The sequence below is a fragment of the Balaenoptera musculus genome, chromosome 3 (genome assembly GCF_009873245.2).
Source record: "Balaenoptera musculus isolate JJ_BM4_2016_0621 chromosome 3, mBalMus1.pri.v3, whole genome shotgun sequence".
Lineage (NCBI taxonomy): Eukaryota > Metazoa > Chordata > Mammalia > Artiodactyla > Balaenopteridae > Balaenoptera > Balaenoptera musculus.
Window position 1 is genome coordinate 106542640 of NC_045787.1, and position 15557 is coordinate 106558196.

Genomic DNA, 15557 nt, shown 5'->3' on the forward strand with positions numbered 1-15557 from the left:
AAGTCTTTGTCACCTTCTCCATGAGTCCTTTCCTGATCATCCCATATGAATTGCTAAACCCCATACCCCAAATTTTCCCAGTCCTCCTTCCCAGCTTTAATTTTTTCCATAGCACTTGTCAATATCTAATATACAATGTATTTTAATTCTTGACCTTCTTGCTCTCCAGTATAACAGTGTAAACTCCTTAAAGGCACATATTTTTGTCTATTTTGTTTACTGTCACTTCCCTGTATCCAGAACAGTATTTGGTACATTGTAGAGTTTCGGTAAATATTTGTTGAATGAATGAATGAAATAGTCTCTGTGAGCCTTACTCTTGCCATCTGTAAAATAATTAGGGTTATGAGGAAGATTAACCAAGACATTATGTGTAAAAGCATATTAGATAGTGCCTGGAATATAATAGGTATTTTGTGTGTCCATTCATTTGTGTTTATCATGTAATATATAGATCTATCAGTAAGTTGTCTACATAGTGTGACAGCGTGTCCCAGATTACCCAGGACAGTCCCCTTTTATGCCCGTAGTCTAGGAATAATTATCGGCAACTTCTTTCACAAGTGCCCTGATTTGGACAATAAATTCTATGATCACTCTATCTAAAGATAAAGCATGCTTGTGAATTGTCCTTAGGGCGAAAGAGTTTATCTCATACCACGTAGCCTGAGTTATAGTAAAACAAAACCAAAAAGGCCTTCTAATTCGTTAGTTTTAGGTTAAGAGTGAGATATGGGGATAAGGGGTTATTTGGCAGGATAGGGGAAAAGAGAAGATTTTTAACTGTTAACATAAAGAGAAATATTAGCAATCTTCTAGTATCAAGTAATGTGTAAGTGTCCAGTCTTTGAATTTAGTACATGTGGGTTCAAACTCCAGTACCACCACTTCTTAGCTATAAAACTGTGGGCACTTTGTTTCACTTATTTGAGCCTCTATTTTCTCATCTGTGTAAAAGGAATAATAATAGTACTCATTGGCTTCATATGAGATATTAAAATAAATGTAACCTCTAACACAGTACCTGGCATATAATAAATACTAAGTAAGTGCTAACTACTATTAGTATTGTATGGAGTGAAAGCTTTCAGAAGTAATATTATTGGTTCCCTTTGATCCTAAAGCAACAAACTGGTTCCATATTACAACTGATTATTTAAAATATTAAACACGTGGCTAAGAATGGGTGAAATTGCCCATCTTCCACAATGTTTCGTAATCTAACTCCATCTATTTTAGATCATTGCGTTTTGTTGTAAAGTTTATTGAATAAAGTACCAGCCCCATAGTATTAATAATTTCTGCTGCTTTTAGCTTCTGCACAGGATCCTGAACATGATGGGTGATCAGTAAATATTTGAAAAGCCAATAAATGATTGAATATTCTGAAACATTCAAAAAACTATAATTTTGAGATTTCATTTAATAGACGCCTATCATACCATTGCTGGGTAGCATAGTGAATAATTAGATAATGAAATTAGCATCTTTACTTTTATGCAGTGTCACCACTTAAAAATTGCCTGACTACAGTGACTTTTAATAATAAGTTATTTGGAATTTTTCCTTTTGTAGTAATTTAGACCTGAAAGTGTAGCTATGATCTACTACAATGCGTTGCTTTACAAAAAGGAGAACTAAGTCCCAGGTACATTAGGTTCTAGAGATAGTATTAGAGCCCAGGTCTCATCATTTCAAGCCAGAATTATTTTGACTTTTTCTTTTAATGTCTGTCTGTCTTTAATGATAGTGATGTGATTTGAGAAATATCCAATTATTTAGAGGTATCTTAGAGTAAGGAATAGTTTAGAAGATACTTTGGGATTTCAGTTGTTCCATTTCAAATATCTGTTTATTTTTCACACATTTGTAATAAAATTTTTACCACTGTGTATTTTATAAAGAACATAATTATTAGTAAAAGCTTGTTATTTTTATTATTAAAGTATTCTAATGAAAATTAGATTCTAAGGCTATTAGACTAATTTCATAATAAAGCTTATTCCATTAGTTTCAAAGGCAGGAATGATACCATTTTAATTAAATGATTTTTTTCTCTTAATTTAAAAAAAATTTTTATGGAAAGCACTCTTCAGCCATTATCTGCTAAAATTATGTATTCTGAGTTATCATGTATCTATAGTTACTTTGTAATCCTGAAAAATGACGTTACTTTGGTTAACACATGTCCTTTGGAGTTGATTTAAGATTAGCTGAAAGTATTGGGAATAGTCTGTGATTGATTACTAGGCTTCTTTGACATATGATTGAGAACCTTCTCTATTGCATCAAAATGAGTTCGTCTATTATAAAACTCCCGTTGTTCTTTTTGTTTCTCAAATATTGTGATTACTTCCAAGGTCTCCCAAAATTTTAGGAGTAGATACTAGAATATTTTTCCACATACACTTAACCCCTTAAAAGTTTTTAGTTTAACTGTTTTGAATTTTCCTGAAAATAGTCCTAAGAAGCATGGTGTCTATATTTAAATACTTATATCCATTCTATTGAGTGATACTAAGATACATACTTCCAAGGGGGAAAGACCATGTCAAACAGTTACTCCTCTTACAATATTTTTTAAGTTATAATAAAGCTTAAACTGAACTGGGAACATTTAGATCCTATAGAAGTTAATAAGAAAAAAAAAATCAGATTTAAAGGCATGTAATATCCCAGTTGTTGTTCTTTAATCTGCTGTTTACATAAAGCTAAGAATTCATCAGATACAAGGAAGGTTATATGCAGAAGTATTTACAGAATAAAATTTAGAAAGATCAGTCATCTATAAAGTAGATGCATGTTAATAGCATGCACATAAAATTGTATTATTCTTAGTAAGCTATTTTCATACCTGATATGTAGGTTTTATTACTGAAAGTGATATGACAGTGAGCCTAATTTCAAGAGATTTACCAAGAGACAAACTAGATACATGAAAAGATACTAATCAAAGATAAAAAGTAATACACACTGGCCTACATTAAATGCAGAACACATGCTATTGACCAGTAGTTTCCAAACTCAGGCTGTGCAGCAGAATCACCTAGATACTTTTTTTTTTTTTAATGTATATTCCCAGACTCAATCTGTTTCCTGACTTAGAAATTCTAGGCCTTAAAATCTATAGTTAAAAATTTTTTTTCTCCAAGTGATTCTAAGGGGTAGCCTCAGATGGATGCATATATGGTTTTGAAGCATAACTGTTGTATAAATATGCATAAGTAGTTGGGATAATTGTGGACCACTTCGTGGAAGTAGTGGATTTGAGATTGTGATTTGAAAAGAGGCTAGGCACAGTTGTAATTGTGAGAGTAGAAAGTGCATGGGCATGATTAGTGTTTTATAGAGCAAATGATTCCTAAAGCAGAGAGGTGGAAAATTGTTTGAGGAGCTAGATAAATGCCAGCCTGGAGATTTGGGGATACTGGGCTTTATCTCTTAGACAATGGGGAACTCAGTAACTGAAGTTTTTTCCAAGGAGATTTTATATATATATATAAAGCAATTTTAAAAGAATACATCTTCTGTGTTAATATTTGGGATTGACTGGAAGGCTGGGAGCTAAAGACAAAGTAAACAGGAGCAGACAGATTTGAGGTGTCAAGGGTTTGTGTAGAATACTTCTTGTGCTAATGAAAATAAGAAGAGCAGGGGACCCAAGATGATAGTAAAGGAAGAACTGAACATTCTTACAAAGAAAATGCAATCCTAACAATGACTTGGTCAGATACAAAGGGGAACAAACATTACAAACCTTGTGCCTGCATATCTAAAAGGTGACAATCAGAAAGTATTTACCAATTTTCAAATAGAATACACCGAGATCATCTCTATAAAGAGTTCTAAGTTTTTTAGAACTGTTTAGCCAGATATGGCTAAATCTTTACCACATAGAAAATAGTGTAACTAGTAAATAAATTACTATTTTCAGAAACACAAGAACATTCCCTCTCCCACATGTAATTTTGATACCATAAAATAATTGTATTTTCTCATTCAACTCAACATCAGTTTATTTGTGTAACAAATTAAATCTAGTGATATATATATATATGGACCCAAGAGACTTCTTTAATAAACAAACATTGTAAGTTAAATATGTTCTCTGAAATATCTTACAAATGAAGACAAGCTACATTTAGCTGAAATACAAGGAATCCATTAAAAGGGTATCTTATTAGAAAAATACAGATTATCAAATATTATTTGCACAATTTTGGATGTCATGTAATCTGCGAAGTTATAGCAGTTATTTCAATAACACATCAGGTTGATAAGCCATGTTGATATTCTTTTTTTTTTAATAAATTTATTTATTTTATGTATTTATTTTTGGCTGCGTTGGGTCTTTGTTGCTGCGCACAGGCTTTCTCTAGTTGCAGCGAGCGGGGGTTACTGTTCATTGCGGTGCGCAGGCTTCTCATTGTGGTGTCTTCTCGTTGCAGAGCACGGGCTCTAGGCGCACGGGCTTCAGTAGTTGTGGCACACGGGCTCTAGAGCGCAGGCTCAGTAGTTGTGGCGCACGGGCTTAGTTGCTCCACGGCCCACGGTGTGTGGGATCTTCCCGGACCAGGCCTTGAACCCGTGTCCCCTGCATTGGCAGGCAGATTCTTAACCACTGCGCCACCAGGGAAGCCCCCAGCCATGTTGATATTCTTTTTTTTTTTTCATGTTGATATTCTTTTTTTTTTTTTTTTTTATTAATTAATTAATTTATTTTTGGCTGTGTTGGGTCTTTGTTTCTGTGCGAGGGCTTTCTCTAGTTGCGGCAAGCGGGGGCCACTCTTCATCGCAGTGCGCGGGCCTCTCACTATCGTGGCCTCTCTTGTTGCGGAGCACAGGCTCCATACGCGCAGGCTCAGTAGTTGTGGCTCACGGGCCTAGTTGCTCCGCGGCATGTGGGATCCTCCCGGACCAGGGCTCGAACCCGTGTCCCCTGCATTAGCAGGCAGATTCTCAACCACTGCGCCACCAGGGAAGCCCTGATATTCTTAATAAACATTTTAAGGCCAGAGCAAATGGAGTGGATGAGTACATTAAAAGGCTATAACGAGGATCTGGCTCCACAGTTGGGCATATCTAACTCTCGAGCATCAATGACTAAATTAAAGAACAGTGAATCAATTATTTGTTGCAAACTGGATATTAAAGCTTTAAAAACTGTCCGCCCAAGTTCATTACTTACTGGTATCACCCACTCTCTTTCCCAAGTCATACTCTCCAACTTTTTTTTTTTTAATTTTATCGAAGTATAGTTGATTTACAATGTTGTGTTAATTTCTGCTGTAAATTTTTTTAATCGCCTATGTCCTTCATTGTCCAAAGCTCCGCCTTAGGTCAGCTAGATATTCTGAACAGCACTGGTGCCCAAGTTACGAGCAACAACATTTCTGACCCATGTTTTACATTAACCCTGGATGTTGTGGCTCATGTTCAATTTTAGCAAATATAAGGAGAAGGTGGCTCACAGCCTAGAAAAAGGAAACAACAAAAAGAACAGTTAACAAAACCTTGTTATCTCTCCTAGTGCTCAATTACCTGTGGCAAAGGAATGCAGTCCCGTGTTATTCAGTGCATGCATAAGATCACAGGAAGACATGGAAATGAATGTTTTTCTTCAGAAAAACCTGCAGCATACAGGCCATGCCACCTTCAGCCCTGCAATGAGAAGATCAATGTAAATACTATAACATCACCCAGGCTGGGTAAGCAGACCAAAAAGGGGATGATTTTGAGAAACATGGAAATGATCATGGCTTCTTCTATTTTGCATATCACTTTAAAGCTTAGTTATCCATCTATACTAATTAGTTTGGTTCTGACTAAATTGGATCTATTCAACTATAGTTTAGTCCAGATGATCATGTGGGTAAAAAATCCTAAAGACTAAACTATTTTCATTCCTGAGCTGTCTACTCAGGTCCAGGCCCTGGAAATGAATGCCATACCACCCAAGGTCATCCTATAAAGGGTTGAAGGATGTAACCATATTTTTGGTTCTGACCGGTCCCATGGCAGAACCCTCAGTTAAGGTAATGTCTGTGGAAAGGTGAGGTTGTAGTGTACACCTTGGATCTCTTCATTGTTAATAGCCTTCCTTGTGATCCTGGGTACAAATTATCCTTTGGAGAGACAAAGAGTAAAATAATCACTTTCAAGGAGAACAGTTGCATGTATCTACACCACTGAACAAGAAGTACTATTTTTTTCATCTTTAAGGACATAATGTTAAATAAAAATAAATAGTAGTAACATTGATTTACATAGTTTTTATGTTATAAAATGCTTTCACATATATTCTCAATTCCTGCTATTTAATCTAATACATCATCAAGAAGTAGAGTATGTATTTTAGGTATATATATCCTGCATTTGAATAACAAATATTCATGAATGAATTAGCCTTTATTTTTGTGGCAGTTAGTGGCTTTTAATAGCACTGCTGCCTGGAGTCAGTGGGTTAATATATGTTTAACACCTTCAGTTGTTTTTTTTTTAATTGATTTTTATTAGAGTATAGTTGATTTACAATGTTGTGTTAGTTTCTGCTGTACAGCAGAGTGAATCAGTTATATACATACATATATCCACCCTTTTTTAGATTCTTTTCCCAGATCGGTCATTACAGAGTATTGAGCAGAGGTCCCTGTGCTATACAGTAGGTCCTTATTAGTTATCTATTTTACATATAGTAGTGTATATATGTCAATCCCAGTATTCCAGTTTATCCCTCTCCCCTTTTCCTCCTTGGCATGTTGAGTGAAGTAAGTCAGACAGAGAAAGACAGATATCATATGATATCACTTATATGTGGAATCTAAAAAAGTGGTACAGATGAACTTATTTACAAAACAGAAATAGAGTCACAGATGTAGAAAACAAACTTATGGTTACCAGGGGGGAAAACCTTCAGTTTCAATTTGTATGTATAATCTCCAGGGGATCAGTTTAATCATACAGAATAATATTGCCAAAATGCAAGGAGCTAAATTGTCATAGATACTTTTCCAGGCATACGATTCAATCAAATGGAAAAGTTTGTGTTCTTCATGGAAATATAAAAATTCTCTTTTTTAAGCCAAATAATTAACATTTCTAAGAAATAATCAGTTCAAGTAGAATTAAAACTAGTTAAGACAAAAAGTTAAGCAATCCTAGAGCAGATGCTCTAAATCCTTGTATTCAAAAACAGCATAATCCCTTTCTCCAACAATTATTTGGAGCCCTTCTTGAAGTATCATGTGTCAGAAAATAATGAATTAAAAGGAGAATTTAATTAAAACTCCATTTTCTCTGTTCATTTTTTCTTGAAGGCACATCCCCAAACACAGAAGCACAGTGGTTGGAAAATCTTAAGGTTTTTAAACATAAATTAATGAATCATACTAGAATAGTGGCAAAAGGAACAGTTGTAGCAGAACTGTCTTTTATTATACATGCCAGAACACGCTATTTCTTCAGAAAAACTGGGACCAAATCTACATGACTGAATTTTTTATACCAAGAGCTCATTTCAAGCACTTTATTGCTGTAAATTTTAGTCACTTTTGATAATCAGCTTTGATTTTAAGGATGCCTGAAATTGCAATTCTTAAATATCCCAGCTGGACATGTCTGCTGCTATCTAGGAAACGAGGAATGTGAAATAAGTGTGAGCAGATTTTTGTTTCTCTATGTCTTTGCAATGTCATCCATAACAATACTTATTAATTTGTATTCTCGTAATGGTGGACATATTGAACACATTCATTTTTCTTTTTAATCTTCTCAACTAAAAATCCAAAAGAAGCTTAAATGAAAGCCATGAAATGGAAACTTAAAAGCCATTTGCAGTACATTTATTGGATTTGGGAACTCTATCTTTAATAAGTCTATAAAAGCTCATGAGTAAGACCATTATTCATTCACTTTACTCCTTTATTATAGGGTGTGTGTGTGTGTGTGTTTCTTTATCTTTTATGCTCTGCAAGGTAATATACATGAGTCAACGTGTGTGTACAAAATCCCCCAACTTAAGTGATTGCTCTTTGTTTCTACTCATGACACCTAGTTTATCTCATGACGCCTAGTTCCCTGTGTTCTGCTTCACAGCTGCTCTGACTTTCAAGTGCCTGGGAAATCAGTGGCCTGTGTACTGCCGGGTGATACGTGAGAAGAACCTCTGTCAGGACATGCGGTGGTATCAGCGCTGCTGTGAGACGTGCAGGGACTTCTATGCCCAAAAGCTGCAGCAGAAGAGTTGACCTCTAGCAGGCTGGCTCTTTGCAATTACATTATTTATAAACACACACACTAGCATGTTTTTCAGACCAAATATTATCAGATTACATATAATTTAATCAAATTAATTTATTTTTTTGCCTGCCACACATCCAATATGGTGTTTGTTTTGGTTCTACAAACATTTTGATTTATACTATATGGCTTCATAAATAATTTTATATAAATAAGTTGGATCCAGTTTCCGGAATAAAAATAAAAAGGGAAAAACAAAAAACCAAGATCTTTAGGCTTTAAAAAAACAAAAAAACAAAAAAAACACAACATTTTTTTAAGTTAGGGCTGTCTCTAAGATGCTACTCTCTCCCCGACAATACCATTGAGTTATCCAGAATGTATACTAATTTAGCATAATAGTTTAGTTATATATGGAGAGAAATCATTTTTGTTTTTTGGTATCCTGATGCAGACCTAGCCCATTTTCTGTAATCTGCAGTAGATGTGTCAACATAACAAACCTCATAGTGTTGAACAGGTTTTTAGAGAATGTATTATGCATTGCGTTCAGATTTAGAGATATCCATAGGAAAAATTCTACTGTAATTATAGCCTTATTTTAATAATGAAAAAGAAAAGTCAAAATAGAGACTTTGATCATGTTCATGAACATGTACTTGAACACAAGTATTGTAACAATGAAACACTGTAATGATTTACACTGAATCACCATTGCACTGTTGATATAGTGTAGAGAAACCGTTATAGAAATGGTAACATCCTACAAAAGTGTGTATTATTTTAACATGTTGTCATTAGATTTTAGCTTTTTAAAATATTTTGAACAAAGAAAGCGTTGATCCCCTCATTTCCTTGTATCTTTTTAGCAGATCTATAAAAGAATATAGTACTTAGCCTCACAAATCATAATGAGAAAATTTACTAGTTTTCAGTCTTTTCCCTAGAAACAAGGAAAAACAAAAAGCTTATAATACTGTGGTAGTTTCATTGTGTTTTTTCTTTCTAAAAATTAAAAAAGTTTTACAATTCTGTGAAACGTTTAAAAACCAGCTTAAAGGTTTTCTTGTGAGAAAATATTGTACATGATTCACATGATTTCTTAGATTTTTCAATAAAATATGTGAAACTTCCTGCTGGGAGGCAATTCTTCATGAGTCTCTCACATTTCCACATGTCTTGGCACTGTCTGCTTTTGTTCTGGAGTGTCTTCTAAAGGATGTTTGTGTAATGAACAGCCTTGGAAGGTAAAGATAGCGTCTTTTTTGGAGCAAAGGGCAGACATTCTTATTTCTCATTATGAAAGTTTCAGATTCCTTAAAATTGGGGTCCCTCTCCTGTAATACAGTTCACTGCATGTGCAGGTACCGCCTGGCTCTCTTCGTGTCACCCTGTGGGAATTGGGGCTCAGGGAACCAGTGCAGGAAAATGCTGATTCTCTGGCTACTGCTGTTGCCGTAAGTAATAAAGTCCTTTGTCTCTATCCCAGGAGTTTTATGTCTTCTGCCCTGAAAGTGTGGCAGGCCAACTTGCTAGATTGCAAGTAGAGTAAAGCCTCAAAGTCTTCACAGTTCTTGACACCTTCCCTCATTAGTATTTTCACCTTCATGTTCATACGGGGCACAGTTTGTTTCTAGACTGTCCCTTACTTTGGATATCCTTTAATTTAATTGCTGAAATATAAAATCAACCAGTATCAACACATCTTAGGTAAGATAGTAGGGGAATGAGAAAGGGAAAAATTACATAGGAAGAGGAGACATTCTTAATCCATCCCTTGATTCCTGAATCCATGAATTGGTGTAGAAATACCACCATTTATTTGTCGATGAATTAGGCCCTATACAACATCTTAGAGGACCTCCAAAATGTTTTCACCCAGCTGATGCCAGAATTGATTATTTGGGGGAAAAAAAGATGTTGCATCATCCTGTCAGGCCATCTGTTCAGGGTGATGGGGAGCATGGTAATACCGGCGATTCACATGAGCATGAGTCCACTGCCACATTTTTTTAAACTGAAATATGAATTCTCTGAACAGAAACAATATCGTATGGAATACCCTATCGGTGAACGAAGCATTTGATAAGTTCATGGATGCTATTTTGGCAGAAACTTTGCAGGCCGGGGAGGCAAATCCATAATCAGGATATGTGGCTATTTCTGTGAGAACAATCCATTGCCTGTTTGGTGATTAAAGTGATCTAATGTAATCTTACTGTAATCAAGGTGTTTTGGCTGGCTTGACAAGGACTTGGGAGGAGTGTGGTTTGAAAATTGGTGACAAAGAAGTTCTGAGGAAAAGATATGTGAATAACTTATATTCCATTTGACTGCTCACCAAAGAGCACCCTCAGGAGAGAGGATTCAATCGTCAGTTGGATAAGATGATGGGTTCTGTGTATGTTGGCCAATCTCTTTCATCAGCCACCCTTGTCCTTGCCCAGTGAGCCCAGGAACAGAGACAGTGGTGGCAGGACTGGAGATTATGTGTGGGTTCAGCAATGTGAACTACCACTCACCGAGGCCAGTCTAGCTACAGTCACTGCTGAGGGCTCAACCTAACAATAGCAGAGAGAATATTATTTCCCAATACTGGCACCATTCTATGGAAGGACCAGCCCACCGCCTTGATTGCAGTAAGATTACATTAGATCACTTTTATCACCAAACAGGCAGTGGTTTGTTCTCACAGAAATAGCCACTTACCCTGAGTATGGATTTGCCTCCCCGGCCTGCAACGTTTCTGCCAAAATAGCACCCATGAACTTACCAAATGCTTCGTTCACCGATAGGGTATTCCATACGATATTGTTTCTGTTCAGAGAATTCATAATACAGTTTAAAAAAATGTGGCAGTGGGCTCATGCTCGTGTGAATCGCCGGTATTACCATGTTCCCCATCACCCTGAACAGATGGCCTGACAGAATGATGCAACATCTTTTTTCCCCCAAATAATCAATTCTGGCATCAGCTGGGTGAAAACATTTTGGAGGTCCTCTAAGATGTTGTATAGAGTCTAATTCATCGACCAATAAATGGTGATATTTCTACACCAATTCATGGATTCAGGAATCAAGGGATGGATTAAGAATGTTTCCTCTTCCTATGTAATTTTTCACTCTCCCATCTGATTAAATTTGTGATAATACAGTGTAATTCTCCAAAATCCATCTGTCTTCTGTCTGTACAAGACTATAGGCCAAAAAAAAAAAGAGGATTTAACTTTCCTTCATCCTTCAAATCCTTCATGGTAGAAATAATTCTCAAATCTCTCCATGAATGAAGTATTGATTTAATTTCCAATTTTGGTATGTAGAGGCAGTTCTAGGATCTTCTGTTGTCATTACTACTGTAAAAGCCCTCATTCTACAGATCGTGGAACCAACAAGGGGAGCAGGAGTTCTGCCAGTTTCTGAGTATTTTTACTCCAAATAAGCCTTTCAGCATTAGGAAAATAACTATGGGGTAGGTTCAGGGACTCTTTGGTCCACTATGAGACAGATTTAAGCAAAAACTTGATTAAAATGTTTGACTTCCATAAGCTCTTCCTCTGACTGTGGGACTCCAGTGGCAATTCGGGTCATCAGGAGCTAGTATCAGTTCAGAGCCAGTAATCCAGTAGTCATCAAAAAGTCTGAGTATTTCCCTCTTCCCATTACACAGTTCCCATCAGGGAAGACTAGAGGGTAGATTTACAGTATGAATTTCGGACGGTGTAGCAGAATCCTTCCTCTAAAAGATCCAGCCTCCCCTTTATTCAGAGAGTTCTGGGTTTGTGAACCTGCTCTCATATGGAAATGGATCAAGGGAAAGTAATTCCCTGATGTGGTGATTCAAATCAGGCTTCTTTTCACTAACTCTAGAGGTTAAATGCTTATACAAATCAAGTAAGGCTTTAGTAGAATGCTCATCTGTTTCAGTACTCTGGACTCCATGATCAGTTAGGCAATACCAAAAATCTTTGCAGGTCAAACCATTGCCTTTACCCATTTGACTTTGCTGCCCCTTATGGTAACCATTCCCATCTGGTCCCTGGGATTTAAATACCCTTGTAGAATTCCATCATCCTCATTAAATTCAAGAAGCTCAGTATTATGGCAGCATTTCCCAATGTCATTTCTGATTTTCAGGGAATAGCTACTATGAAGTTCTTTAAAGATTCCAATACTGCCTTCACCAATGTATTTTTCAAGTCCTGATGAAGGGAATACCCTTTGGACCCTCTTCGGGGACGTGTTTAGTACATTAGTGAGCACGTCTATCATATTTTTTAAAACTGTCTTTTTAAACACGTGTATACTTTCCTCTTTATTACATTATAGCAAGGAAGTTTTGACATCTCAATTTCATTCAGTGCAGACCACCACTGGGTCCAGTTTTCAGTCATATTGTTAGAGTTACTCCCAGACGTGTGAACTAACACTTTGAATCAAGAATCTCTGCTTAGTGACCCCATATCAAAAACATTTAGGTTAATAGAATATTGTATTCCTTTTGCCCTAATATAACACCATTAAGAAACATCCTCATACATATATCTTGGGTTTCAGTTAATGTGAATTGGTGAAATCCTGCAATTCCTTTGGCATGTATGGTAACACCTTAAAGTCATACTTTTTACCTGGTTCTGGATCTTCCAGGACTTGAATCTGGGATGTGGATTTAGAAGACATCACAGATGGTAGGACATCAGCAGTACAGTTTAAAAGGTTTTATTTCAAGGCGGTCATAAAAGCTTTCTGGTTCCCAACTTAGACCTTGAGCTGTGAATGTAAAACCCCAGGCTTATCATTCTCTTTCTGTAAGTTCTCCAGCTGATTTAGAAGCAATGAATCAACCCCATGGTCCTTATTCTCTTTGTTTCTATGGAAAATTTATATTGCAGCAGGTACTTCGTAACCCAGGGCCTTGCTTTCTCTAGGCACTTCACTCCAGGTAACTATAGGTGAGAGTTTTTATAACCATTCTGCTCCTGTATGTCATGGATGACCAGGGTCCCACTTACTACTGGTCATTAATGCCTTTAAGTCTAGTCATATCAGAGAACTAATTCCAGATTCCATTTTTAAAATTCTGTTCCTTGGAAGCACTTCTGGCACCAGTAGTTCACAGGTCCAATCAGCAAAGCAGTGTTAGGGGATAATAGGTTTGAACTCAAACAACAGCAGGAGGAACCCTGGAAGCGAAGGTCCGTAAGAGGAGTTGGAGGATCAGACCAGTCACCAATCTGAGCAGCCGGGCACAGCCAGGTAAGTTTAACTATAAAGGGGTAATTTGTGAAGATGTCTATGAGATACTGTTGCCTCTGTGTAGCTTCCTCCTTTACAGGACCACAGCCAAACACTGGGTAGTTGATCTAAGTTTCCTGGCGGTCAGCAGGACCAACAGTTGGAAATAAGAAATGGGCATAGAGCTCAGGAGAGCAAGGCAATCTAGAACCTGCCAAGTGCCTATGCCTCTGTCACGATATCTGATTGCAAAAAGAATTGCAGATTAATGGATGCTGCTTCCATCGTGGCTTCCAAATTTCATGCCAGTTTCTCTTTCAGCTTCTTCTAACCCAGACTCACACAAGGAAGGGTGTTCTGGGAAATGGAGTCTGCTTTTTAACTGTAGATAATAAGACTTTAAATTTTTTTCTCCAGTTTGCTTTATATCGGAGATGGCTGAAATGAAAACCCATTTCTTATACACTCTTAATAGCGAAACTTTTTTAAGCACTTAATATATGCTAAGCATTCTTTTAACCACTATACCTATTAAACCTCACAGCACCCTCGTAAGGGACCATTAAAATCTTTGCATTGTAGCTGAGGAAACTGAGGACCAGAGGGATTCAGCAACTTGCTCAAGAGCACAGTTTAGTTGGATGTATCACTCTGACCTCAAATTCTGTGCACTTAGTTAACGTGATTGCCTCCCTCATTCATCAGTTTTGATAATGTTATGTAATAGATGCCCAATGATTTATAACCTAATCACAGGCTTTCTTTGTAATCAAAACTATCCAAAACTGTCCAAATTTTCAAAGTCAGATAATTTGATGAACCCCAACTGCTCATGTGGACATCATCCAGGCTTTTCAGATGGAAATACTTTCAGATATTTCAGTTGGTTATTTGCATAAGAAAAAGAAAGAAAGGAAGGAAGGAAGGAAGGAAGGAAAGGAGAGAGGGAGGAAGGGAGAGAGGATGAGAAGAAAAGAAAATATGGTTAATATGTAGACAGTTTTGCCTAGTGAACTGTATTTAATTCTATTTTTATAATTCTCATGGTTCAAAAGATAATAATTCTGGGTCCAAATCCAAGGGTTAATGATGCTTTTATTAAAATCTGCTATGAAGAGAGAGAACAAATGATTACATGCATGGTAAGAGTTGAGAAGCCCCAGATATCCAGATTTCCACCAGATTGTTCCTGTAATATAACTCTTTATTTATATTTATTTATACTCTTTGTCACTCTAGAATGAAGGTGTTAGTGACAGCAAAGAAATAGAACTCCTAAGACAGTATTTGTCCAATCACTGTCAGGTAAATTTTTTGTAGAGTTAAAAGGACAACAATGAAATGGGTGTTATGTGATCAAATAAATTTGGCAATTGCTAGAGTTAATGAAGCAGAACTTCTGAGTCTTCCATGTGCGTTTGTGCGTTATAAACTACCAGAAGAGAATACAGAGTATGTCATAAATATTTTTGGCGTTGGAATTCTTTTTTCACTGGGCATGGTTGATTGAAAAACAGAGCACTAAGCCATTTTTTTAATCAAATTTAATTGGATTTTCAATTTCCAATTTCCAGAGGGCTCTGGAAGAGACAACAGCCACCATTATTTATTGAGCGAAGGGCTTTATGAGGTTCTTAGGACAGGACTCATGTGAGGAAGGAAGCATCCAATAGGGCTGCTCTTTTGTAATGTATCCAGTATAGAGGCTCATAAAAGGAAAGGGAAAAATATATTATCAAACAAAAGATAGTAAGAGTATAAACAAATAACTCTGAAATTTCAAAAGAGGGAAGAATCATTTCCCCTACTAGAGAAAATATGTAAAGTTTTTGTGAAAGGCTAGGTATCAGCAATGGCCCATGAAGTATGATTAGGAGGTGGTCAAAATCCAGGGTTGGGAAGAAATGTTTCCAGGCAGAAGGACTGGTGTCAGCAGAGGCATGATTTGGGGGTAAGGAGGGGGTGGGGTTTGGCCAGTAGCAGGAAAGGGAGGAGTAAGCTTGATTTCCTGATTATCAGTCATGTAGGCTACCCATAGGGATAGTAGTGAGAAGTAAGAACTGATGGTTTTGGGGTGACAGTAGACA

The 15557-nt window shown here is 36.7% G+C and overlaps 1 protein-coding gene across 1 annotated transcript in view; it reads left to right on the forward strand.

Moving 5' to 3' along the window:
* The window catches only part of ADAMTS19 (ADAM metallopeptidase with thrombospondin type 1 motif 19), a 288773-nt gene extending 279463 nt beyond the window's left edge, over positions 1-9310 (forward strand). Inside the window, exons 22-23 of the mRNA XM_036845509.1 lie at positions 5531-5708; positions 8095-9310. Of these exons, the coding sequence (XP_036701404.1) occupies positions 5531-5708; positions 8095-8246 (330 nt within the window). The 3' untranslated portion in view covers positions 8247-9310. The remainder of the gene's footprint in view (positions 1-5530; positions 5709-8094) is intronic.
* Positions 9311-15557: the final 6247 nt, after the last annotated feature.